At 38.6% G+C, this 27,424-nt stretch overlaps 1 protein-coding gene across 1 annotated transcript in view; it reads right to left on the bottom strand.

Moving 5' to 3' along the window:
* Positions 1-3,623: 3,623 nt before the first annotated feature.
* The window catches only part of COL1A2 (collagen type I alpha 2 chain), a 35,841-nt gene continuing 12,040 nt past the window's right edge, over positions 3,624-27,424 (bottom strand). Inside the window, exons 13-52 of the mRNA XM_068550643.1 lie at positions 26,588-26,632; positions 26,240-26,293; positions 26,096-26,140; positions 25,669-25,722; positions 25,033-25,131; positions 24,863-24,907; positions 24,657-24,755; positions 24,178-24,231; positions 23,911-24,018; positions 23,488-23,541; positions 23,288-23,386; positions 22,314-22,367; positions 21,762-21,860; positions 21,327-21,380; positions 20,780-20,833; positions 20,554-20,607; positions 20,231-20,284; positions 19,204-19,248; positions 17,947-18,045; positions 16,644-16,751; positions 15,904-15,957; positions 14,905-14,958; positions 14,136-14,189; positions 13,984-14,037; positions 13,780-13,887; positions 13,350-13,403; positions 12,424-12,477; positions 11,268-11,429; positions 10,421-10,528; positions 9,642-9,749; positions 9,237-9,290; positions 9,041-9,148; positions 8,842-8,895; positions 8,358-8,465; positions 7,837-7,890; positions 7,608-7,715; positions 7,021-7,279; positions 6,419-6,603; positions 5,437-5,679; positions 3,624-4,609 (exon numbers count right to left, since the gene is read on the bottom strand). Coding sequence (XP_068406744.1) covers positions 4,463-4,609; positions 5,437-5,679; positions 6,419-6,603; positions 7,021-7,279; positions 7,608-7,715; positions 7,837-7,890; positions 8,358-8,465; positions 8,842-8,895; positions 9,041-9,148; positions 9,237-9,290; positions 9,642-9,749; positions 10,421-10,528; positions 11,268-11,429; positions 12,424-12,477; positions 13,350-13,403; positions 13,780-13,887; positions 13,984-14,037; positions 14,136-14,189; positions 14,905-14,958; positions 15,904-15,957; positions 16,644-16,751; positions 17,947-18,045; positions 19,204-19,248; positions 20,231-20,284; positions 20,554-20,607; positions 20,780-20,833; positions 21,327-21,380; positions 21,762-21,860; positions 22,314-22,367; positions 23,288-23,386; positions 23,488-23,541; positions 23,911-24,018; positions 24,178-24,231; positions 24,657-24,755; positions 24,863-24,907; positions 25,033-25,131; positions 25,669-25,722; positions 26,096-26,140; positions 26,240-26,293; positions 26,588-26,632 — 3,507 coding nt within the window. The 3' untranslated portion in view covers positions 3,624-4,462. The remainder of the gene's footprint in view (positions 4,610-5,436; positions 5,680-6,418; positions 6,604-7,020; positions 7,280-7,607; positions 7,716-7,836; positions 7,891-8,357; positions 8,466-8,841; positions 8,896-9,040; positions 9,149-9,236; positions 9,291-9,641; positions 9,750-10,420; positions 10,529-11,267; positions 11,430-12,423; positions 12,478-13,349; positions 13,404-13,779; positions 13,888-13,983; positions 14,038-14,135; positions 14,190-14,904; positions 14,959-15,903; positions 15,958-16,643; positions 16,752-17,946; positions 18,046-19,203; positions 19,249-20,230; positions 20,285-20,553; positions 20,608-20,779; positions 20,834-21,326; positions 21,381-21,761; positions 21,861-22,313; positions 22,368-23,287; positions 23,387-23,487; positions 23,542-23,910; positions 24,019-24,177; positions 24,232-24,656; positions 24,756-24,862; positions 24,908-25,032; positions 25,132-25,668; positions 25,723-26,095; positions 26,141-26,239; positions 26,294-26,587; positions 26,633-27,424) is intronic.

The following is a 27,424-nucleotide window of genomic DNA, read 5'->3' on the forward strand; positions in this document are numbered from 1 at the left end:
AGGTTTTATATTGCACATAATATATTAGTACAACTGTACACATATAACATTTATACATAAATAGATTAACAAAATTAGTTGTAAGAGCTCACATTTTTACTGATAGGGAGGCACAACTCAAAATTGATAGACTACCAATTCAAGAATGGTGCTAATTAAATTTAAATTCTAGTCTCTCCTCTCCCTAAACTGGAGGGCCAGGGATAGGAACTTAAATCAAGAGGAGATTACAAGTGACTGGAAGTTTTGGACCTAATGATGACAGGTAACATTTGCCTACACTTCATTAAGCACTTTCACATATGCCCCACTTAATCCTCCCAGTGGTTCTGTGAGATAGGCACAGTAGGTATGCTGATGGAAATCTCTGAGAGCAGGTTATGTTAACCAAATTCTCAGAAAACTTAAGACTTTCCCAAGGGCCCATGGCTAGTCGGTGGTGGAGCTGGTGCGCATAACCTTGGCTGCCGACCACAAATTATATGCTCATTTCACTGAACTGCAGGGATAAGTCAATCATTATGGGCTGTCTATGGCTCCCTTGTTGCAGTTACTGGTGCTCCCCCAGGCCACTGAGTTGTTGAATCCCTGGCTGATCCAGGCGCAGGGATAGAAAACATACTTAGCTACTTGATCAGAGGGCCAGGAAGCTGAGCTAACAATTCAGCATTAGCTCTCTCCTGTTGGTACTGTAACACCAACATATTTCAAAACAGATAGAGGGTTCTGGAAGGGTTTAGATACATCTATGTACAAAAAAGATTTACAATGGGTTATTAAATGGGAGTTTTGAGGCTGGCTTCACGGGAAGTGCCAACCACTGTTTCTCCCAAGTTTCCCCTGGTGCCACTGTCAAAGGCAAAGTACTTATCTAGATGGATTGTTGTTCCGACCCAAAATCACATTTCCAGCTTTTCTTATATATAATCCAATTTCTGAACTTCCTTTTCAGTGATATTAAGTGGAATAGCATAAAAAAGTCTTTTGGCATTAAAGATAATAAATGTGTTCAGCATTGCTCAGGTGTCTTTGCTCTTTGCCAGTGCGTTAGCTGTATTGACTTTAGAATTTTAAATGACCAGACTTCATTTTTTTACCAGACTTCATTAATATCTCTTCCCCTCATCTTGGCTACCTAGCTCCTTCAACTCTCTCATGTGCAATCTTCTTCCCTCTCACACTAACACAAGTTAGAGGCGGCTGACCTTCACATGACCAAGGGTCGGGAGATGTCGTGAGGAGGTTCCCTTGAGTCTGGTGATTAGCCTCTGAAGAGGGGACCTGCTGTTCAAAGGTCAAGCCTTCAGTACATTGCCCAGGCCCTGGAAACACTAACAGTGGACCTCCTGTCTTGGTAAGTACCAGACTGTTCTAACATGTGGCTTCTGGAAAAGAAACATTTAGCCAGACAGAAGGCTAGAAGGTGGTATGAGATCTCTGGCAAGAGCTGGCCAGCTCAATCCAAATATCACTGTTACTGCATGAGGCTAAGGTCAATTTCCTGGGATTCCATCTCATTAATTAATAGTGTCCTCTGCTATCCTCAGAGGACACTTCATTTAAAATTGTGTTCACACATTATTTTATTCTCTCTCTGCAATTGAACTGCGAGATCCCTGAGGATGCTGCTGCCTGGTATGGCTTTGTGCACCCCTCCCCAGTGTCCCCCAGAGTGGCTGGGACATGGTGAACGATGACTCTTAGGTTAGGATTTTCCTTCTCTTTCAGAAAGTGGGTGGGCGGGAGGGTGACCACCCTTCCCCTGGAGTTGGTCACTCCTCAACCAGGATTGTTTTCACTTGTGACTGCTTATTTCTTTTCATGATATTTTAAGAGTAAATTTGTTGTAAATGATAAAAGTAATATAACTACATTATAGCAGATTTGGATAATTTAGACATAAAAATCATTTCTATCATTACTACATAAATGTACCTACTCTTAGTATTTTTACATGCATTTAAAATATTTTTAATGACAGTGTGCTTGAATATTATATTTTAAAGATTGTAACATTCTATTACATTTTTTCTTTTGTTTAATCATCCTCATAAATGTTATTGAGATACAAAAATTTATTTCACTATTTTCCTATTATTATCTCTTAGATATATCATTATTTTTTCCTCATTAGTATTTATTAGATATTCTATCATTTATTTCCTTATTGTTATCTATCAGATATACCATTATTTAACTATTTTCCTATACTAGTCTCATAAGGATGATTAAATGATTATTAAGTGACTGCTTGCTTAGGAAATCTGCCTACTTGGGTACAGTTTGACAAAAGTCATTACTAACATGTAGCATAGTTTTGGCTCGTAGTTGGTACTCAGTAAATGTTGGTTTTCTTGCTTCTTCTCTTTCTCCCTTCCTTATACCAACTTTATCAACTTTATGGTTTGTTCTTGTACTGCGAGCCTGAGGGCGTAGCGTATGCTTTATCCAGAGATTTCTAACTGGTTATTATGTAAGTTTGTCTTGGCTGTTTCAATTAGTAATTTGTGGGGAGTACTAGTACTCTGATCCCAGAGGTTCAGTTTTCTTTATGTTGCTTGGTTAGGTATATTGATTCGTTCTTGCCAGACATAAAATGTTAAAACTACAAAGGATTGTTGAAATCACCTTATCCAGTGGTTTCCCAATTGGTGCATGTCAGAATTTTTCGAGGTGCTTAAAAGAATACTGATTCCTTACTAAATCTTAGTTTGGTGGATGAGGATTGGGAGTCTGCATTTTAATAAGCATTCTAGTGTTCTGATTTAGGTGGTGGAAGGAGCATAATTTGAAGTTACCATTTGGTTAGCAGACCTTGCTAACTTTTTAGAGTTAATTTTAGATTTTTATCATGTTCAGTCTTTTGCTTTAAAAACTAATTGAATCTCGAGATGACTTATAACAGGAGGCAAATATTACAATCACAATTATGTTCTGCAACAGGAAATAAGCTCTAAATGAATCTTAACATTTTACTTGACACATTACTATGTTTAAGTGTATTAAAGATGTCATTGAAAGGTGCAGGGGAGGAAAATGAACTTGATTTGGCAGGTACGTGTTCATGGTACTATTATCCACAACTGTCTGTGCTGATTGACAGCACACACATTACCTCTTAACAGGCATTGTACTCAGTTGCATCAGATTTAAGTGTATGGCATTTTTACTGAATATTTGAAACTGTTTTAGTTAATAGTATTAATTGTGCATAGACCAACTTTCAGCCACTGTTTCAAAGTGCTTAATGGATAATGAACCAAAAAGTTCTATGGGTCTCTACTTAGAATAAACTTAGATCAACAATTGCCACGTTGCTTAGGTATTATGTATTTTGAGTAGGGCAAATGTTTAACAGTTCAGAGAAGGAATCTTCCCCGTGTTATAGATAAACTGAAACTCAGAAAGGTAAAGCGCTCAAGGTCATTTAGCCAGAAGGAGCTGAGCCAGAATTGGAGCTCAGATCTCCAGGGTCCTTGTTCTCTGCTCTTTCTACCATACCAAACTGCCCTTTTTGCATAGTTCCTATCTAATGAGAAATACTCGGTCTAATGGCTGGTTAGAGATGCTATAATCCATATTTATACTGCAAAGAGCATTGAAGCAAGGAATTCTACTCAATATTTTCTTTGGAAAACCAAACATGCTTTATTTCATTTTTTGCACAATTTATTTAAACATCTCACATATACAAAATAGGTACAATTTAATTTTTCTGCTTGTCCGAGAAACAAGGCTTCTTTGGAACCACGGGAGAGGATGAAAATGAGACTGGCAAAGAACAAATGCTGAATTTAAAGAAGAGGACAATGTTGGGCAAACGATCCACTTACTTTTATTCGGGAATAAGATGTAAAGTACTGATGTTAAATCAAATGAAAAAAAATACACAATACAACTCAACACAGGAGTATTTCTTCTCAAATTCTCCTAGCACCATCAACATTCTTCAAGTATCTGAAATACTATTAGTTAGCACCTTTGTATTCTGAACAAAAAACAGATACCTCAGCTCAACTCTGTCTAGGTCAGCACCTAATGGTGTGGATCACACTCACAGGAAAGTGTTTTGAGGTAGTTTACACCTTTGGAAGTTTGGGTTTTAAACTTCCCTCTGTGGAAGATATTCAAAAGCCACAAGTGGTGCAAATGTTCATGGTTTTTATTTTTCAATTTTTATTTTGGTTTTCTTACAAAGGTTGACATTTTCCACAACAAGTTTAAGAGTGTTGAAAAAAAAATTCCAAATCTTTTGGAGAGGGGGAAAGGGAAAGGGAATTAATTAAATTGTATTGCACAATGCTCTGATCAATCCTTCTTCTTCTCTTTTGCCCACAATTTAAGCAAGTAGATGTGCAGAAGAAATGGAAGGATTCAGCTTTCAGTTAAGAAAGAAGAAAAAGAAATGGCCAAGAGAGAAATTTTTCAGATTTCCTTTTTCTTTAATTTAGGTTGAGTTCATTTATTTGAAACAGACTGGGCCAATGTTCAATCTGATTTCTTGGTCAGCGCCACCGATGTCCAAAGGTGCAATATCAAGGATGGGCAGGCGAGATGGCTTATTTGTTTTATATTCAATGATTGTCTTTCTCCATTCATTTATCTTTTTCTGTTTAAAAAGAGAAGAAAAATATACATAAAGCAGCACTATTACGGAACCTAATCATCTTGTATATTATATAATTATATATTGCATACAATTGTATTATATAATATATAATTATATAGAACATATATTTATATATAATTATATATTAGATAATATTTATATATAATTGTATGTTATATTATATACTAGATATCATAATAACCACTTTTTGGCTCATGTCCTTCTGAAGATGTGTGTCTCAGATCAACAAGTTTATCTTTGAAAACGGTAGCATCAGGGCTGTCTTTACAGGGAGAGGTTTCCTACCAGTCTAATTTTATAAAAAAAAATTCCAATGCATATTCCAAGTGGTTTATTTCTACATTATCTTTTCAGGATGTGTGTGGTAGGGTGGCTATGCAGTACTACTATTAGTGAATTTAAATTTTCTTCAATTTATAGTATATTATAGAGAAAGCATAAAGAAAAATTAAATGTAGGCCATACTAATAAGTAAAATAAAATACATATAACTATAAATTACAGTTTGGGCCCTTTTAACCTCAAGTAATTTTAAGTTATGGGTATACATCATCATTTAAGAAACTCATGTTAAAAGACAAATAACTAATACGTGGAACAGAGTATATATTTCAGTATTTCAGAAAAGTTCAGAAGGCAAGATCTGATAAGAATATTCTGAATTTACCATCTGAATTTAAACAAATACATTTATGAAAGAAAAATCAAATAAGTTAGGTCTCTCATTCATCTGTTCATTTAATGGTCTATGCTCCACTATCCCACTTCCCAAATAAATGTTATTCCCATATTTCACTATTACTTACAGAGCAGCCATCTACAAGAACAGTGTAAGTGAATCTGCTGTTGCCCTCGGCAACAAGTTCAACATCATTGGATCCTTGCAGAATGACAGCCTTTTTCAGGTTGCCAGTCTCCTCATCCATGTATGCAATGCTGTTCTTGCAATGGTAGGTGATGTTTTGAGAGGCATGGTTGGCCAGCAGGCGCATGAAGGCAAGTTGGGTAGCCATTTCCTTGGTGGTTACTCCTTCAACATTATATTCAAACTACAGAGAATAAGATGGGCATTCCAGTTAAATGAAGAAGGACTCAGATACTAAGAGTCAAATTTAAAAAAACAGTCTGGTATAGAGAGGAAAAATGGACTCAGATCTGAACTTGTACTTTTAAAGGAAACTCAATTCACTTGTCTTTGAAATATAAGCTACCTAGAAGGAACATAAGAACTACCAGGCTGAGGCAAGTCATCTCAAAAAGGGACCTGTTTCAGATAAAGCCCAGATATATATATATACAAATACACACACACACACACACACACACACACACACACACACACACACACACACATATATGTGTTTCTTTTTTAAAATAAGAGAGCAAGGATATAGAGATTCAGACCCCTTTAGTTTTCTGTAATTCCCACCAATAAAGTTGATGAAAACTTTTAATTAGAAATTCAGAAAAGCTCATATCTTGAAAATACATGTGGCATGAGTACTGGACTACATGCTGGCCAGTACTCCTTCACACTAAATGACATTAGTCAGTTTCTCCAGTGATTATCAATTAAGTCACATTTGAATAATTACTTTTGAATTGTATGGATATGTCTAATCAATCCATCTTTAACGTGCAATCTAGGATATAACCAAACCCAAGAACACAGCAGGTTCTTTTAAAAAGACCATTTTGGTAAAGGGCTAAAATGTAGATAATTAAAAAACAAATAATCCTAACAAGATATTATTTAGTAGGAGAAGGAATGTTTGTAGGATTCCTTACCTGGGTACCACCATTGATAGTTTCTCCTACCCAGACGTGCTTCTTGGCCTTGGAACTTCTGTACCAGTTCTTGACTGGGATGTTTTCAGGCTGAGCCCGGATGCAGGTTTCGCCAGTAGAGAAATCACAGTATACTTTGATAGCATCCATAGTACATCCTTGGTTAGGGTCAATCCAGTAGTAACCTTTTAAAAAAAACAAGACCCAGATCATAAAACCTCTCATTGAGTGGCACATAGGTTCTAACAATTACTAGTCAAAGATTCTGATTCCCATAAGTAACATTTTTGATTGTACTGTTATATTGTCTACTCCACCTTAACAGGAAGAGGGTGGCTATTTTCTAAATTAGACAGTTCCTCCTCTCCTCTCCATGAAAATCAAATCAGGGTACATATTACCATGAAAAGGGCAAAAACAGATATCAAGACAATCTTGAAAATGGGTGCTGGTTGGGAGAAGAAAATGTTTTACTAAGTGGGTATGATTTCACATAATGCAGTTTTTACCCAAATACCTTTTTACTCTAAATATCAGTGGGGACTGATTTTGAAAAGCCTAACTTTTGAGAAGGGTCATTCTGGTTGGACATCTCAACCTACCACTGCTCCATTCTGGGTGGCTGAGTCTCAAGTCACGGCATGTGCGAGCTGGGTTCTTCTTAGAGCCTTCTGGAGTAAGAAGAGTCTCAATCTGGTTGTTGAGAGATTTCAGAGTAGCATCAACTTCATAATCCTTGGGTCTGAGAGACGGTGGAGAGCGAGGCTGGTCAGCCCTGTAGAAGTCTCCATCAAAACCGAAGTCATAACCACCACCACTTTGGCCAGGAGGGCCAGGAGGGCCAGGAGGACCAGGAGGGCCCTGCAAAGTGAAAATAAGAAAGAGGAGGCTTTGTATTTGGTTACAGTGAGAGAGAATGAGAGCAGGTTTTCCGTCGAGATTCACACAAAGGCATGTTCTAATAAGTAAAAAAGAATCAAGTTCATGTAAATAACAACTTGCTCCCAGGCATACTTGCAGGGATGGGCTTATAGAGCTCATTACATACAGACAATTTTTATATATTTTAGAAAACATACAGAAGTGGGGGATTACTTTAATGTGTTGTTATAATTGTCTTGGTTTAGTCTAAAGAAGATATTCCCTTAGGTCAGTGATGCCCTTTATTATTTCCCTAAATCATACTTACAGCAGGACCTTGGCTACCCTGAGAGCCACGAATGCCAGCAGGTCCGACTGCACCAGGATGTCCAGTGCGACCATCCTTGCCAGAAGGGCCAGAAGGACCAGCAGGACCCTAGGGAAGAAGGACACCAAGTCTGTGTGAGCCAGCGAAAACCCCACAAGGGAGAAGAGGTCTGGGGCTCACTGCCTGCCATAGGCTCCTTTCAGAGATAAATGTCTCTTAGTTGACCTACCCTAGGACCAGCAGGACCCACAGTGCCAGGAGCACCTTGTTCGCCATGATGACCCTTTAAAGAGAGAATAGGAAAATCACACTTTCAGAACATGTGTCGATACACAGATTTCAAAAAACTGAATGGAAAACTTTAGTTTCAATGGACTCTGGATTGAGAAAATTGAAAATGTAAAATGGGGCTCTTTTCTTTCATTATGTCTATTATATTCAATTATTTTTTTCTACAAGCCATTTCAGAAGTGCAATATTAGTCATTCCTCTAATTATATTTATTTTAAGTGGGGATGAAGGACATTGTTGCCAGGAGATTTTAATATATGTATATTTCTATCTCCCCTAACCCTCACCTTTTCATGTTGGGATGAAATAGCATTACCTCTGAGCTACGGAGTTAGAGAACGGGAAGTGAATATGATGTAGGACATTTTAGAACAATACCAGTGAAATTGTGAGGAAGTTCATTCTGAGTTGAAGGACTTTAAGATCTGTGTACATGCTGGATGTCCACATTGTACTTACAGCAAAACCAGGAAGACCCTGCAATCCATTGTGTCCCTTTAAGCCAGGAAGACCTCTGGGCCCCTTATCACCAGGCTCTCCCTTATCACCTCGAATACCTTGTGGGCCCTATAAAGAAAAAGAAGGACAGATAGGACATTTACCTTTAAAAGATGACACTCACTTCTCCACACATATTGTTCAATCTGTTTACAAAGATAATTCAAGACATGCAAAGGTCTAAAAGCCATGTGGGTGCTACTCCCAACTCTTAACCTGCTTTATAGTTGAGCTGTCTGTAAAGTGGCTAAGCGTTGTGATAATTTAATACAAATAAGAATAGATTTGAAGTATAAGAGATTGAAAGGTATTTGTAGCAACTCTCCACATGGACTAAATTTAAAAATATATATAAAATCCAGTCTATGTGTTATTTATCTTCTTAATGGACAGTGTGGACTGATGCTCCCTAACTGCTGTACAGAAATTTTCACCATGTACGTACACTGGGACCTCTTGGACCAACAGCACCGGCCAGACCAGTGGGACCAGAAGGACCCTGTGAATTAGAAAAGAAAAACACAATTTATCAGCCAAGCACAAGATCCTTCTCCCTAGGCCACCACAGTTCCCAAGTGTGGGGAGGTCAGAGGTAAAGCCTGCTGAGGATGACAGCATTAAGGGACTGGTGTTTCTAAACTTACAGATTCACCGCGGTTTCCATGTTTGCCAGTGGGACCCACAGGGCCTTGAGGACCAGGTGCACCCGCAGTACCAGTGGGACCAGCGTTACCAGGGTAGCCACGATCTCCCTGCCAAAGGCAGAAATGAAGCTTAGCATCAATCTGGCCTGTAGTTTAGTCCCTTTTAAGTTAGAGAACAACGATGAGGTGTACTGACCTTGTGTCCAGCTTGACCATCGCGGCCTGGGGGACCATCACTCCCAGGGTTGCCCTGTGAAGACACCATGCCAATTAAGGTGCTTAGGGAGGCTCTGTAGCCCACTGGCCCCTACAGTTCAGCTGTCTGCCTTCATTACTCCCAGTGCCCCATGGAGAACCCCCTTTCAGGCTGTTAAAAATAGGAACAAGAACTTGCCAACCTAGATTTTTATAGAATTGGGTTTTTTTAATATTTTGGCCGACTTGAAGTATGCTACTTAAAGACTCATTCCCCAGCCCAAGTTATTTTTAGGATTGTCAATGGTGGGAGTGGTGAGTACATGTAGACCTCAGCTCAGGATACAAAGTTACACACAAGGAAGTACTGCTAGGTTATATTTTACAAACCAAATGTTGGACTCACATCACGACCAGCTTCACCAGGAGCACCATTGACGCCAGGATTACCCACAGCACCAGGGGGACCACGGGCCCCAGTTGGGCCTGAAATGCCGAGAGGGCCAGGTTCACCCTAAAGAGGCAGAGAAGACAACATTCCTCTCATTGGATTGAGTGCCACTCTCATTCTCCCAAAACAATGTTAGCCAGGGGATTCCAGTTTTAAGCGAGAAGGCAGATTGAAAGTGAGTGGGCCACATAATGGTAAGAAGTGTCATTAGTGTCATCTTTGCCCTCCTCCTACACATTTAGATGGTCAGCTTTATGTACTTTTGGAATGTTGCTCTGTACAAGGTGAGTCTAGTTTCATCTGATTTTCCAAATAAAATGAATTCATAAAGTTGAGAGAGTTTATGGAGATTAGATGGTTCCTAGTTGCTGTCATGTATTAGGTTTAATGGAATGATTCAGAACTTCTAGAGTTTCATTCTTCCTACAGGATAAATGATGCTAGCATTTCATACTGCAGAGGAGTAAATGCAATTAGAGCTTATATCGTTTTTAAGCATGTAAAAAGAACAAAAATTGTTCTGCATAATGTTAAGCTGTGTCTTTATAGCATGTGTCTAAGTAAGGTGGTATTAAAGCTTCTTAGATAAGTGACATGTGATCTGTATAAAGAAAATGCCATGAATAAAAAAATCTTAAGTGGAGTTATTCAGTGATCAATCTGTCACAGTTGAAGTGGCAGCTTTTAAATCTTTTCTTATGTTAATGAGAATAAGAATGGTGTCAAACACTCACCACAGATCCAGCAACACCTGGTAGACCACGTTCACCTCTAGAGCCTGGGAGACCCAGAAAACCAGGAGCACCAAGAAGACCTTGAGGACCTGGGGTGCCAGGAGATCCCTAAACAACAGTAAAAATACTGAGTATTACTGTAAGACCCTAGGAGATAACACAGGTTGGCTTGAGGCTTCTGAGAATGAGTTTATCCTCAGTTTAGAAAAAGGCTAATGACCTCCTATTAGTAGAACATATCTTTGGCTATCTTTTCTCTAGTGAAGACAATGAGTTTACATCTTGGCATGTTTATTTCTTTGTACCTGGTTCCTCCTTGAGACCAATGGAACAACATTTAAAAATATGTGGTTGGGATTAATGAAGCCATCTTGGAGTGAGGGAATAGAGTTCTTATAGAATTTATGCTGGGAAGCAAATTTTGACCTTGGCCTCTAACTGCACCAGGTCTAGTAAAGTCACATTTCAGAGTAGCAATAATACTGCACATTGCATGTTTAAAAAATTGGTAGCTTACTTATATTGATTAATTTACAGTAGAGTGACCACAGCAATGGGATGCTGTTCTAATTCCAGTACCAGTGAGGTACCCTCACAACAGCTTAAAGGGCTGTATTGATAAAACAGTGAGTTCCCTCACTTATTGTCATCTCCATCTAGTGCCTTCTGAGCATCTGCTGAAGCCATGACACCTCAATATCTGTTGGATAGATTTCCTGGTTCACCTGAGCTCTACTTGAGAGCCCGCAATACTCATCAACAAATATATGCCACCTGAAGATTTGTATAAGGGATTTATATTAATTCAACACAAGGTATTAAGAAAGAGGAGTTTGAAATAACTTACAGCAGTACCAGGCTCTCCAGAGGGACCCTTCTCACCAGCAAAGCCAGGAGGGCCAGAAGCACCTGTTTCTCCAGTTCGACCAACTGGACCTTGGTCACCACGAGGCCCACGAAGTCCTTCTTTACCAGCAGGACCAGTGGGACCAGGGGGGCCAGTGATACCCTGTGAGCAAATACATGAGGTCATTTACTTTCTGTTAATCATCACGGAATGGGAGAGAGAAGCTGAGCTTCTAAATATTAAGATGCAAACAACTTGAAGCAACAAAATAATATCCTGGTCATTTTGGAGAAATGTTTAGAAGTTTTAACAATCTTTCTTGTAGAAAGAAGCAACTTTCCTCTTCCTCTCCTGGGGCTGTAATAAAGTGAACAACCGAGGCAGAAGCTATGGCAAGTGTCTGTGAGGAAAAGCAGTGCTGTGCCACCAGCCACCTGGCGTACTGGAATCAGCACTATGTCGAGTTATAAGAGCTAGCTGTAAATGAATGGGAATTTGGGTTTTGGAGGACTCTGCTTGTTTCTTTTTGAAGAAAGCCAATACAGGCATTTTGCTCATAATTGAGGAATCACATATGCTCTCAACTAGGTTTAATTAAATGCCTACAGGGAATGAAGATTTTTCTGTTACGAACCTGTGAAAGGATTCCAAGAAATCAACATCTTCGCTATTTTTTTCCCCTGAAACCTTAACCAGAAGACTTAATCCTTTGTAATTAATTAAATTCTCTTGAGTCCTGACAGGAGAGTCTGAATCAGAATTAAATTAGAGGCCAAACCACCTTTAAATTCAGGAACAATTATACTTTAACAACGGAGGCAGAATGTTGGCCATAAAGGGTAATTAGATATAGAAATATCTGATATGTGACTAAAACTGTTCTGTTTTTTATTTTTAACAAAGAGACCATGCCCCTAAAAGGGGACAAGGGGACTTATGTTCACATGAATAAAAGCCTCTTAAACTGATATTTCTAATATAATTTCTGATGATTTTGCCTTAATGATTCAGAAAAACTGATTTCAGATTAGGAAAGTAATAGCAAAATATTAGTAGCATGTTTTTCATAGGGAGTTTCTTACCAGTTTCCTACTAGAGGCTAGGGATTTTGGCTAGAGTAAATAAATGAAGACACATTTTGAAGTGATTTACTTACAGAGGGTCCAGGAGGACCAGTCCGTCCAGCAGCACCAGGGAAACCAGTAACACCCTAAGAACCAAGCACATTAAAATTCCACAGTCAGCACCAACTCCAGGAATTTGGGTAAGATGGAAATTTCTCCCTTGGAAAATCCTCAGTACATGTGACCAAGGATGGACCAAAGAGTAGGCAGTGACAGCCTCAGGTAGGGTATTATTTAACCAGGACCCCGAAGACCCTCCATCTCTACACATCTTCCTGACCAGCATGCCCCCAGTTGCAATGCCTATATTTTGCATTAAGGCTCTGATAGTTCTTTTCTGAAATGCTAACATATTGCCTGATGGTTGTAAAAGCAAGAAGACAAGACACTATACTATTACTATATATGATCTGTATATATTAATAACTCTTAACCACCTGGCTGGGTGCTAAGGGAATGGACACTGAGTAAGTAATTTTGTTTACAGAAGAAGGTATAATAAAAGACCAAGGGTATTAATTGCTGTCCAATGAGAGGAGGAAGAAGTCAGTGGAGTTGATTCCTGGGGAGCTTTGGGTCTCTAGGAAGTCAGTGGGATAGCACTGGACACCAAGGGAAGGGACCTAACCAGGCAGAAGAAGGGGGGCATCAACAAAAGGATAAAAGGTACCAAAGAAATATTTTACCCACTTCACAATTAAACTACTTGGGGTTAACTTTGGTTATCACTACCTCAAGTGAAGTGGTAGCAACATACAGTGCATTGAGTTCCAGCTGGGATTAAGTTAACGTTCCATGAATCTGATCTTAACTTCATTATCAGAATTTCTTTAAATAGTTAGCTTGACTCTCAAGACTCTCATTATAGTCCAAATTACCAAAAATTTCCAAACTTTCAAGTTGTCCCTAATAGATTCTGAAGAAAGAAAAATTATCAGAATACACTGTAAATACTCACAGGGGGGCCTCCATCACCACGACTTCCAGCAGGACCAGGGGGACCATTTGGACCCTAAATGGAAACAAAAAAAGATGGTCAAATCAGAAAACAATCTTTATAAATGTTACTCTTTTCTTCAAATGGATCATTCCCATGTCTATTAGAATCAAATCTAGAAATGTAAAACGATTATCTGTGTTATATAAAATAAATGTCCTTACTTCAGTATTACCACCTTTATGGGTGATCAAAGAAGTGAGATAAAACAATATTTATGAAACTATTATAATGTGTAAAGTGGTATGCAAATGTTAACTCTTATTTTAAAATTGTCTTCTATCTGATATGTGCCCTGATGTATAGCAGGCACTTGATTGATTTATGTTGAGTTATAAGATTTCATGGGTGACTGCACAGGCTGTGTTAACCATCAGTGAATTCAACTTACAGCTGGGCCAGCAGCTCCAACGGGGCCTGTGGGACCAGCAGGGCCATTTTCACCCTTGGGTCCTTTGGTTCCTCTCTCTCCTTTAGCACCAGGTTGACCAGCAGCACCCTGTTGGAAAGGAACAGTTACAGTTTAGGTGTTCCAACTTACTCTACTTGCTAACTTGGAATGTTTTCAGATTAACCTTCGTTACATGATACTCACAGCAGGACCAGCAAATCCATTGGGGCCAGCGGGACCAACCTCACCACGCTCACCCTAGGTGGGAAAAGGGATTTTAAAAATGTCTTAGCAATCTTCGATTCATCAGTGTCTAGAAGTTATGAGTGTCTAAAACGACCCAGGTGTTTACTTACAGGCATACCACGAGGACCAGCAGGACCAGCAGAACCGGCAGGGCCAGCTTCACCCTATAAGGGGGCCAAACATGAGTGTGTCAGTGTTCCTCACACAAATGCTCCACGAGGTTAGGAGGGAGAGGGAACAGGCGTAGACAGTGGGCTCTTGTCAGAGTTTGCAATTGCATCCAAAGAGATAACTAATTCACATCTCACAGAGAAAAGTGAAATGGATTCTTACTCTGCATAATATTGTATTAATTTTGGAGGGTGAAGTGGTATTGGTTATACACTTGCCAAAACACTATAAATCAGTGCCCACAATACCAGGAGGAGGACATTTTAATTTTTAGATGGACACAGGGCTGATCTGTTTGCTGCAATTTGTGCAATACAATAAATAAGGTCTATTTTAAGTGGACTGTTCGATGTGAAATAGGCACACTATGTATTTTATTGATTTTTTTTTTTTTTACAATGAAGGCTTCAAGAAGGCTCAGTGCATTAGGATATTGTTAATGGGCAACCCCGAAAGACTTTAAAACAAATGATAGGGATTGAAGTATAGATCAGATACTTGGCACGTGTATAGGAAGGGAAAGAGAACTTTAAATACACAGCGTTTGTTTTTTGCTGCCCCATACTAATGGATAAGGTTTTAAATAAATGGGCTTTATACCAAGCCATACAAATGAATTGCCAGGGCCCTTTGGGGCCAGGGTGGCAGGGAATTTTAGATACCGCCATTGGCTCAGAGAGCTGCAACTCAGTGAAAATGCATGCTTACCCGGTCCCCATTGGCTCCAGCAGGACCAGGGGCACCTACAGCACCAGGAGCACCCTAGTACCAAAAAGAAAACAAGTCTTGTTAATAACACCCCCATACCGTCAAAAGTGACCCTTGCTGTTTCCCCTTGCTGTGCTTATACAGTGACTGAACACTTTTACTGGACACTCTGGGTGGACATCAAGAAAGCCTTTGAAGCATTTCAGTTCTAATTATCAAGACTATTAGAAGGCACTCTCAGGAGGAGAGTACCCTAGTGGTGAAGGTTATGGAACTAAGTCACGGGCAGGTTAGGAACTGGGGAGATCTGAAGTCTCTGCTCTTGTAAAATTCCCTGGACAGTAGCAAATGACTAGCCTTGCTAAGAACTGTGAGGACTGTGTGAGTCAGAGAAAGGATATGATGAATGTGCCACAGGGAGTTATCAGCCCTGAGGGAGAGGTGAGAAGAGCCCAAGTGGCTTATGGCCTGGAAGAGCCATGATATCAACACTCTAGGTAGAATTATTATACCTTTATGGGATTATCATTGGCATCTCCAAGGCATTAACAGTTAATCTTTGGGGCTGCTCTTTGAGTGATAAATTCTTAGGGTATACATTTGAATAAATAGGACCTTATTAGAGGTTCTGGCTTCCTAAAATGTAAGAATTATTGTTTTTTCTAAAGCCCTATGATAACTTAAACAATCATTTAATGTTCTATTAAACCTAGAGATTTTGGATTGTAGTTTGTACTTGGTATAGTTAACACTAAGGAAGGTAGAAAATTCAGGCTATGATTTTCAAGGGGATAAGTCCTCATTTGAATTTTTCTTTTGGAACATGTAAAGTGATATTATTAGTCATAGATCCAGGAAGGAATGGAATACTCTTTTACAAAACTTGAAGCCCTCTTTTGTCAGTTCAGTTTTGGAAAGCTTCTCAACTCAAATTGAGTGAAATGTAAAACAAAACAAAACAGAACAAAACAATCTGAGCACCAACAGAATTCTACTCACACGAGCACCATCTCTGCCGTGGCTACCAGCATCACCTCTGAGACCAGTTTCACCCTGAAAGTAAAAAGCAAGAGCAACTTTTTGTCTTCCGGCCAAATTTTTGAATCAAAATTCATCCGCAGTTTTTTTTTTTACAGAAGATGCTATAATACTTTTATTCATTTAAGATCTTTAGTAATGTTTTGATTCCCTACCATTCTATAAAATATTGAATGAGGAAAAAAATAAGGAAAAAATAATTCAAGGCCCTTTCCAGATTAGTGTTAAATATTCTTTTCTAATTTCCATACACCCTCCTGAAGCGTAATCAAGCAAGGTACAAATTCATGTGGACAGAATTATAAGGCAACATCACAATGGGCTTCAGTGCCTGATCACTCTTATGGCATAACTAATGCAGCAGCACGGTTGACAGCTGTTCAATATAGCTTCTTCCCATTAATTAGGGCAGGCTGAGGCATTATTGTTAGTGGCATTAAAATGAGCCTCATGTATTACTCAACACCATCTGTTTGCGTGAAATTCCATGGTAGCAAGGAATTTTGCCAGATTAGTGAGTTTAGAAATGCGTAGGTGCTAGGTGGCAGAGGGACATGTATATAGATAGATATCAAAATGCTACCAGACCACCTGCCAAGAACTGTAAAAAAAAAAAAAAAAAAAAAAAGGTTGACCTTGCACAGCCTTCTTTGTGAGAGTTCATCAACAATATGTATTGAGGTCAAACACTGAGAGGCTACCTTTTCTCCCTTGCCTCCAGGTATGCCAGCAGCACCCCTTTCTCCCGGGAGTCCACTAGGACCAGATGGACCAGCAGTGCCTGGGGCACCAACCACACCAGGTTCGCCCTTGAATCAAACACACGTGAAATCAGTTATTTCTGTGGTACAAGAAGAAAATGAAGAGCCAAACTCTTGAAGCATTCCAATTTAAACATTTCATGGATAGCATGCTCGCCTGCTTAGAGACACAAAGGAGGCCTACTGAAAGGAGGGAGAATATAACCGAGGAAGACGCTGTTAATGACACGGTGACTAAAGAGAAGAGGGTAGTAGGATGGGTGCCTGTGATTTTTCTATGACCTGCTCCCGGTCCTCTTAAGGAAGTCAGGCATGGGAGAGAAGAGGGTACGACAATGGAAGGCAGACAGTGAAAAATGCCCACAAACGTTTTTCAAGGTTAGTCTCTTAGCTCAGACAGGAAATGTGGAAACAGACCTCATCAACTGGGGAGATGTTTACATTCTAATCTTCTTAAAGAGTGTGGACTATAGCTTCCATTTTTCTATAAAACCTTACAATTCCACATACTTAAAACCTGTTGACTCGCTCCTGAGATAAAACCCTTTGAAAGTACTTTCTCACAGAACCAATATTTCCTTTCTTACTTCCTCTCTCCCACTTACCTTATTTTTATTTTTTCCAATATCCTTCCATATACCAAAACAGCCTTTTATAGCAAATCTTTACCCCTTAAAGGTAAGAATCAGAAGTAATATAAGTTACCTTCTCTTTATTGTGGTTGAAGTAATCTGTTTTTCAGAAATGTGTAATTCCATCTATTTTAAGATCTAAACCACAGATTCTATTTTGAAACACAAGTTTTCAGGCTTATGTTTTTGGGATGAATGTACTGTCCAGTTAATTTTTATCATCATAAAATTCTCTTATTATTAAAATTTAGATTACTTTTTGAAATTTTACTTTATGAAGTAGGATGTTGGGAAGGTAAAAGTTCATTCTCTAAAAATAGTGTCCAAATGTATACGATGTTTCTAGATTAAGACAAAAGTATAAATAGTGTGATGAGAAAAGAGTGAAAACCCATACTAATTCATTTTTGTGTGTAGAACACTGGGGTTTTGACTCTTTTGGAATAATTCAGGTCTGTTGGAATCAGATTATTATTTACTGAGGTGGAAATCATCACAGAACTGGAAATAAATTAAAAAAAAATCTGAGAAACGATTCATTTACTACTGTAAAGGATTTACTTATTCTAGAGCACACTAGGCCAAACCAGCAATATGTAACAAAGTTTTACCTTGTTTCCATCAGGCCCTGCAGGTCCAGAAGGACCTCGGTTTCCAATAGGCCCAGCAGGCCCAGCAGCACCACTTTCACCTGGGGGACCACGCTCCCCCTGTGAAAAGGGGATTAGAAGAAGTGTTACACTGTTCATCATTTTCAGAGATACCATTTTACACATTAGAGTTCACACTTGTTTAGCTTTTGAATCCTAGTTCTGCCATTTACTAGCAAATTATAATGATTTTTCCCTTAATTTCTCTACTAGTAAAATGAAGGGATGGGATGAGATAATCTCTAAGGTCTCATTCAGCTCTAATGTTCTATGGCTACAACTCCAAAATTTGTTGCTTTTGGAGTATAATATTCAACTTTTGGAATTCATTTCCTTTTTTTGTGATAGGTCCGTAGGTAAAAACAGATGCCAGTTATGCACAGTAGCGTCATTTTAAGTGAATAGCAATGCCAGATGTAAATAAGATTAGATATTTCATATCTATGCTCTCTTTATACAATTGCATGCAATAGTGATGTAACAGCTATAATATAGTTAACAGAGAATATACGTATGAAAATGTGTGTATGTGTGTCTGTCTTTCTATCTATCTAAATATTTCCCAATTTGCATGTAAATATCACTACAACATAGTGTTCTATGGTCCAGAATATTTAACATGTAAGTTCACATTGCAACTGTTTCAAAGGCCCTTGTTATAATCTGGTTCTATGATACTATGGTTCTATGACAGTAAATTTGTTTGGGCATCCTAGTTATATGGTAACTAGCCACAAAACAAGATACTTTAGGGGCCAACTAATCTTTCCAGTTATTCTAATGACCAGAGACAAACGACATCAATTTATTTAATATTTAAAATAAAAGTAGGCTCATGATTTCAGCTTTTAGACTTTGAACACCAACACACGTTACAAAATTTGATTTTAAATCTTAGTAAGATATTACTTTTCCTTAGCTCAGGTCGAGCCACTGTCATAAATATATCATACTTGTTTGTATAAATCACTGAATATAATACATATATTAGTTCATTTATGTTTCTTATAATCCTGTGGTTTTTGAATAAGAAATATGAGCAGTTACATAAAAAGTCTACTATCAATTTAGAAATTGAATGTTCTCTGCAGATTATGTTTGACTACAGAAGAGTGTCAGGAATTTGCTGTTAACAAAGGTCATCAGTAGTTTTTAGGAGAAGGCACTATTTGTTTTAAAAACATTGCGAGAAGTTTATGAAAGTTAAGTAACACTTACTCTTGGACCAGCAGGACCAGGGAGACCAAATTCACCAGGGATACCCTAGGCAAAACATGAGAATAAATAAAGTGTGAAACTTATGTATGTTCTCTAAATCCACTTATGTTTATGATATTTAGAAAAGTTTTGAGAGTGAAATAAAGCCAGATAGGCTCTACCTACGTGAGTGTATAAGTAAACAGGCTATTAGGAACCAGAGAGCTTTCAGTGGTGTACGGAAAGATTTTAAAAAAGTGAGAATTCCACTGATATTAAATATATATCTATCCTAGAACCTGGTATCAGAAAATTTTAGTCTCTCATTATTTGGTTTATTGCTTTTTAAAAAGTGACAAAAGACTATCTCCTTTGATAATATAATAAATAATGATGATGAACAATATCAGACATTGCCTATTTTTAGTTATATAACAGACTGCTTTCTTAATAGAAATGATCATATTCTGCATATTACCTAGTTAATTGTATACCCAAGTGTATCTCCTTTATTACTGACCAGCTGTCTCCTTAATGTGCCCCACTGTTGACAAAGGAGAGCAGGCCACAGAATGTAACTGAATTGAGGCACATTCATCACAATTACAGATAAAATGACTCAGAACTCATGCCCTGATTGTGAATAGCAGTGTCATGTCTGAATGCCAAGAAAAACATTAAAAGCAATTTTTCAGGGTCTAGTTTGATGGAAAATCAGTGCATTTATTTTTTTTTACTATGGAGAGGGAAATAATTTGTATTTTAACATTACCAAGAACAATACAAAAAGTAAGGCTATTAAATGGAATGTTCATGATATTGTACTTCCATAATGTGATGTTTCATTCAATCCTTAAAACAAAGTAATTTGAATGAAAATGAGTAACTTGGCTCATTCTCTCCATCAGTACCAACATATGTAGAACACTATCATTAACATATGAAATATGAAGTTTCCTTTTGCATATTATAATTGCACTGCAGTAGGGTATTAAACAGAGGGAAAGTCCCAAGTTTAGGCGAATTTACTATCACTTGTTTTACTCACCCTTTCTCCTGCTTTGCCAGCTTCACCAGCTGTACCTGAAGGGCCAGGCAGACCCTAGATGAAAAAAAGACAAACCTCAATCTTTATGGCTATATTTGGGGGATTTTCTAATAATTGGTTTTTTGGGGAACTATCTAATATCAACATGATCACTAACTATTATGTGTTATTAAAGGATTACAGAAAAGTTTGCATTGAAAAAAATGTATGCTTCTTTGCTTCAGTTCTGAAACCATGTTCTGTGTGGCGGGGAGAATGTTATAGTGATTTACAGCTGGAGAGTCTGACCAAAAGCAGGAGTCTGTATGTTTCAGCTGACTTACCTGGAAACCTGGAGGACCAGCGGGACCCTGTTCACCTTTTCCACCTGAGACACCCTGAAAGTGATAGGAAAGATTACATAATGAAAGATTACATACATACATTACATACATAATTACATTGCTATCTAGCTACATAACTTTTAGACTGGAAAAAAAGAGATGGCCATTTTTGTGGGACTAGATTCATTTTAGTGCAAAATAGAGCAAGAGTGAGAGAAATACTCACCTGTAGTCCAGGAGGTCCCTGAGCACCATTGTTTCCTTCAGGACCTGGAGCACCCTAAAATGTTCAACAGAAAGGCTCAGAGTTAGTTGCCTGTGAGTCAGACAATTTAAGATACCCCAAAGCCTCCCTCATGTATTACTTCCTCACAACAAACCTTGTTATTTCAGCATGAATTAAACACATTGTGGCCAAGGCCCAAGTACTACCTACTAACTTGTGATACGGCTCATAGGAAGTCCATGGATGAAGGGCAATTTATGAAAGTCAGAGAATGCTACTAGCATATTCATAGCCTTTTAATCACAAAATGAATTAAATAAAAACCAAATGCATCCATAAATATTTTTGACTTAATATACATTCTGATTCGTCATAGCTCACTGCCTTATAAGTGTGGTTAAAGAGAAAAGACATTTTGTGATGGTAAAAGGAAGCTTGGGGATGCCATCTTAGAAAGAAAGTGATGGAATGATATCAGATGGCCTCAAAAGATGTGTATCCTACGTGAATACTATGTGGATAGAGCCGCATAGAAGTTAGTACCTACCCGAGGACCGGCAAGACCCGCATGACCTTTTTCACCATTTTTGCCAGGATCACCCTATAATGAACATTAAAAAAAAATACATTTAATGTCAAATTAACCATGACAATTTTGAAATGTGAATTTCTTGCCTTTTTTCTTTTTTTAGATTCCTAGTCCTTGAATTCTGTTATTTAAGGCATGATCCATCATCATGCAGCTCCAGATACAATAAAGTACACTTATGTCTGCAGGAGCATATGACTCAAGATGTGGATTTTCAGCAGGAGCACAATGATACACTGGAGGTCAACTTTTGTTGTGGTAAGTGGCTTGCAGTTTTCTCGTGTTGAAAGGAACCCCCTTGAGGTAGAGTGGACTGAGGCAGGAGAGAAATAAGAGTTTTGGTGAAATGTGGCAAAAAAGTGCCAAGGGAGAAGAGGTCGTGGTGATTCTTACAGTGGGGCCTTTGGGTCCAGGGAATCCGATGTTGCCAGGCTCTCCTCTTGCTCCAGCCGGGCCAATTGCTCCAGGCCTGCCATCAATACCGGGGAGGCCCTGAAACCAGAGTTTATTTAAAGTTTACTCAGCATCAAAAGGGCCTCACAACCTCAAGCTTGTGATGTTGCCACAGGATGAAACAGAATCATTTTCTGATTGTATAGAGCTTCCTGTATAAAGTGTCAATAAATTATGAATCCACTTTCCTTTTCTAAATAGGATGTCGGTACATGCACATCCAAGTCAATCTCATATGTACAAAATTCCCTCTTTCTCCTCTCTTTTCATACCCTTGTCACCCTCTTCAATATTCCCTGCCATGTTTTCCTTTTTCCTTCTCTCCTTTTGCTCCTGTGTTCATTTGGACTCTGTAATTACAATCTATTACTTTTCATTCTCAGATATGTATGTGGCTAATATTTATTTTCAATGTGTTCACATATAAATAAGCTACAGGAAACACTTGATAAGGGTGCAATAAGTGTCCTTGAAAATATAAGCAATACTTACCATCGGACCTTCTTTACCAGCTGGGCCAACATTTCCAGGGGAACCAGGAAAACCCTATAAAATAAATGAGGATGCTTTCCTATTGGCACTTTAACACATATACTCAAGGCTCCAATTAATTGAAATCTCACAAAAGCACTTTCCCCCCACTTTTTGTTTGTTGACTAGGGCAAAACATTAGGGGTATTAGCCACTAGCTGGGAGGTATGAAAGAGCTCTGAAAACTTTCTTCTTTCTATTTCTAATGCCTTTCCTTTTACTGAATTTTAGTGCAACTGATCCATTTAAAGATATCTCAAGAAACTGTTGAGCAACATACTCTATGTGCAAAATGTATATGTTTTTTACCTTAGAATAGAAAAACAAATACTTTTAGTAAGTAATTTTCAAAGTGGATTTTTTAAATTGCTATATTTGGTGTCTTTATTACTTGTTTATGGTACAATGACAGTTGATACTCATCCGTAAGAGATAACGGAGGCAAAAAATTACTCTATTGCTATGGATTAGAGTGTCTACAGATCTAAAGGTCATTTCTCCATAGCTAGTGTGATGCTGAATACATTACAGCACTTTGTGATCGCTGGAAAAATGATTCACTTATGAATCTAATAAACTGATAATGTATAGTCCTAATATATTTCATGAACACCTTATATAAAACTCACAAATTGAGATAAAAGATTCATGCTGATAGGAGAACCAACCCAATTTGGATATATTAAAATAAATCTATTCTTCCAAAAACCTCACAGCCATTGTATCAAGTAATAAATAGGAAATGTATGAACTAACTAAATTCATCAAAATATCTACTGGGCTTTGATAAAGTTAAATTAAAAAGGGAACCATCAGCAAGTCTACTAACAAATTAACTTTTGATTTTTTTTATTGTTGTCTTCAAATATTAATCATCCCTTTAGAAAAGGAAACAGTGCTAGGTGTGACTTGCTCAAAATCAATCTGAAACTTACTCGGGGTCCCATGAGGCCAGGCTCTCCAGGGCGACCAGAATCTCCACTGGGACCTCGCATACCAGCAGGGCCAGTTCCACCACGACTACCAGGAGGGCCCTATTAAAAAGAAAAGGGAGGGGAGGTTGTTAACTCCAGTGACATACCCACGGCCAGAAGCATCAAGTTCCTTCCCAGGATGTGAGTAGTAGACAATTTACCATGACACCAGCTCTGCCATCAGCTCCAGGAAGACCACGAGAACCAGGATTTCCCTGTAACAAAGTACATGAAATAGAAAAGAATTGGAGAGAATCCTTGTATCAGGTAGGGCAGAATTTATTGAAACATGGCATGCATGCAAGAAATCTTGATGACCTTAAGGGGGAGATACAATTACAAACCAAGCCAAAAAACTTCATCCAAACCCCAAAGGACTGTGTGGAGGAAACATTCTGCAAAAGTAGGTCAACATTGTTTCCAGACCAATTTTATAACATATCAAATTGAGCGTCAGTGATTTAATAAAGCAGATGGAAAGCAGATGTTTCCTTCATCTAGAAAATGCACTCAGTAATTCTGACCAATTCCCAATGAATGGGTGCCTCTGGTGTGTCTGGGTGTCAAGAGCATTTGGAACCTACCCTCAGCCCAGGAGGTCCTGGGGGGCCAGCGGATCCAATTTCACCAGTGGTGCCTCTCTTTCCTTCTTCGCCACTGGGACCAGGAGGACCTGTGGGCCCAGCAGCACCCTATTTAATGAAAAAACAAAAGAAGGGGACACAGGAAAAGTAAAATTTGTGTTCATATCTAGCTAGAAAAAAAAGTAATAACTTAAAAAAAGTGAAAGTATTACTTTTTGGATTGAAAAAGTAGTAACTCCATAATATTGTGATTATAGAACTACTTACGGGCTCGCCCTTGTTGCCGCTCTCTCCTTTGGAACCAGCTGGACCAGGCTCACCCTAGGGTCCAATACAAAACAGTGGTCAAATGACAAACATTTGTCACAACTCTCTGGAAGACAAACATCAGGGGCTATTTACGAATCAAAGTAAAGAGAGCTTTAGTTCTCTAAGAAATATGCTTGGTTCATATTTAAACAACCTACAGGGGAATGGTCTTGGTTGAAAGGACAAGACTGATATAATAGAATTGTGCCTCACTGACCTTTGGGTAATGTTCTAGGATAGCAGGAGGGGTGTGTCTGTGTGTGTGTGTGAGGGAGAGAGTATACATACGTGTGCATGAACTTACAGAAGAAATACACACTGAAAACGCTAAGGAAGAAATAAGGATGATAAGATGACAAGACGAAGTCTAGATGGGGATGAAATGATGGTAGAGCTGGTATTTCAGAATGATGAAAGCATCAGCCATGACCACTTACAACAAGTCCTCTGGCACCAGTAGCACCAGCAGCACCAACAGGGCCAGGAATACCCCGGGGTCCAGGGAGGCCAGGAGCCCCAGCAACACCGGGAAGGCCCTGGGAAAGAAACGCAGCATGGTCCCTCATGAGACAACTGGCAGGAGACACAGCATCCATTAAAATACCTTTAAAACCACAGCAGCACGTTTTAGCCATATACTCACAGCAGCACCCTTAGCACCAGGAAGGCCATTGGCTCCAGGGTTGCCCTGTGACGAAAAGGAAGGGAGAAAGATATGGTTCATAGGAGTATTTCTGTTCTTCTTTGACCCCACCTTCATTCTTTTTGTTTTCTTCCTTCTACTCAATGAAGTTAATGACAGTGGCTACTTACAGGAGGTCCAACAGGGCCAGAAACACCTGCAAGACCCACTTCACCACGGGAACCCGCAGGACCAGGAGGACCAGGGTTACCGACAGGTCCAAGTTCACCCTAAAAACAGGAATGATGTTGAGGCATTAGTCAGCAAATAATGAAATAGCATATCTCTGTTTTTAGGTCACCAAGTTTTATGAAATTTCTTCAGAACTGCAATAATTTCCCTTATCTGATCTGGTCCCACAGATTGGGGTTTGTGTTCCTATCTTCCTGGCCTGGTTCTGCCATCTTGGCTACCATTGCTATCTTCACCTACCTCTGTCTCTCTTGGTAGAGACTCTGGTTCTCAGCCAGTCAGTCCCAACTAGTTTGGGAGTATCCCAGAGGAACCCCAGGGCATCAGTTTCCATGTTGCTATCTCTATCTATGCTCATGGTGCTCGGGTACAGAGAGATCATCTATTTCAAGTTTAGAGTGAGAAAACTGGTCATTCTGTATCTGAGAAAACTGGTCATTCTGTATCTGAATTTTGAAGGAGGGACTAATTAAGCTCCCTGTTCTGTAATTATCTATATGCAAACACAGTCCCTATCTTTCACATCACAATAAAATGTTTATCAAGGTAATGACAATGGTCACCAGCATTTTTACCTTGGGGCCAGGAGCACCTGGGAAGCCTGGAGGGCCAGCAGAGCCAAGAGGACCCTGAAATCAAAGGGGAAGGTGGTAAGAAGTTTCCTCTCAGTAAATTAACAAAACAACAACAGAAGATTGAAGTGGCTTAGAGTGGCTTGATCTTACTTAATGTTGGCAAAGAGAAAACTGACAGCTAATCTGTTGTCATTGGTATGTTATCGAAGCGAAGACATTCCAGGTATCCCAGGTGAGGTAGATTTTACTTTATATATCAATTACAAACCTCAGGGATAGTAGTTCTTATAAATAGAAACTTTAAATGACCTCTTAGAACATTTGGTAAGGTGTCTAAAGTGGTGTTATTTCATAGGGAATTAATAAAGAAGGTAGCTCCCATCCCACACTCTCAGTCCCTTCCAAATTCCTCAGTGTCACCACTTACAGCAGGACCCACAGGACCCACACTTCCATCACTTCCACGGGCACCCTATGAAGAAAATAAAGAAAAAAGTCAAGTGGAAAGTTAAATGGCACCTATTAGAAGATTTTAAAAAAGAATAAAATGAACAAACGTGGAAGCACTCACAGCTGGGCCAGGGGCACCGACACGTCCTCTCTCACCAGGAAGCCCACGAGCTCCCTAGAAGCAGAAATATTTCCATTGAAATCCAGAATGCTAATTTAAGAAAAAGTTACAGGCATCATTTCCTTTTTCCAATTTCCAACATGCGCAAGAATCCACTAGAAATAAATAGGTCTTGTTCTAATTCCAGCTAAAAGGTAATGGATTTCAATTAACTATGCAGAAGGCTAATAGAAAAATATCAAAGAATACAATACCAAGGGAAATGGTAATTAGCAAAAACATTAAAGAAGTTCCAGCTTGCAAAGAGTGTACACATTTTTGATTTACAATGAAGTAATCAATACTTACCATTTGACCTGGAATTCCATTTTCACCAGGGGCACCAGGTTCACCCTACATGGAAAAGAAGGATTGAGTTTTTGTTCATTATATATATCAATTATTTTCTTCTGATTTGGTAATTTTTACAGTATTACTTCAATTTCAACCATTCATATATTTTGTAACATTTCTTACATAGATTGTTTCTCAGTTATGCCAATCACATACATTTAAAAAATTTATAAAATATGGGTTTTTATTTAGATAATACCAAATATCACAGAATCAGGGAGATGTGGTCGAGTGTTATTTACCCTTTCCCCAATTTTCCCCTTAGATTTTGGATATCATTTAGACTAGGCTTATATATTAGCAATGATAACATAAAAAGAGATGATAGGATAAATGGCTTTCAACATAACCATATTTACCCTCTTTAAAGTTATTTTGAACACTCAATATTTTTATTTTTATAAAATATGCATGAAAAATTAAAGCTTCATAATATTTTATAAAACTGTCTTATTTACTTCCCATCTACATTCTTTTTTTTTTTTTTTTCCAATCTACATTCTTATCTTGAGTAAAAACCATGTTGGTGGGGGTAGTGGTGGTAGTGATGCTGGTGCTGGTGGTAATTTAATACAATGTCACATGAAAAGGAACTTTCCTTCAAGATAATCTAATTTAGATATAGAAGAAACCTGGTTTTCGAGACCATTTAAGGACCCTTCATTTCTAGGATTCTATCTGAAGTGTATTCTTTGTGAGTAAGCACTAGAGTGGGAGTCAGGAATTCTAGCCTGTGCCCTTCTAACTTCTAGATGTGTGACTTTGGGCAAGTCACTCACTCTCTCTAAGCCT

The sequence above is a fragment of the Eschrichtius robustus genome, chromosome 8, assembly GCF_028021215.1.
Source record: "Eschrichtius robustus isolate mEscRob2 chromosome 8, mEscRob2.pri, whole genome shotgun sequence".
Taxonomy (NCBI): domain Eukaryota; kingdom Metazoa; phylum Chordata; class Mammalia; order Artiodactyla; family Eschrichtiidae; genus Eschrichtius; species Eschrichtius robustus.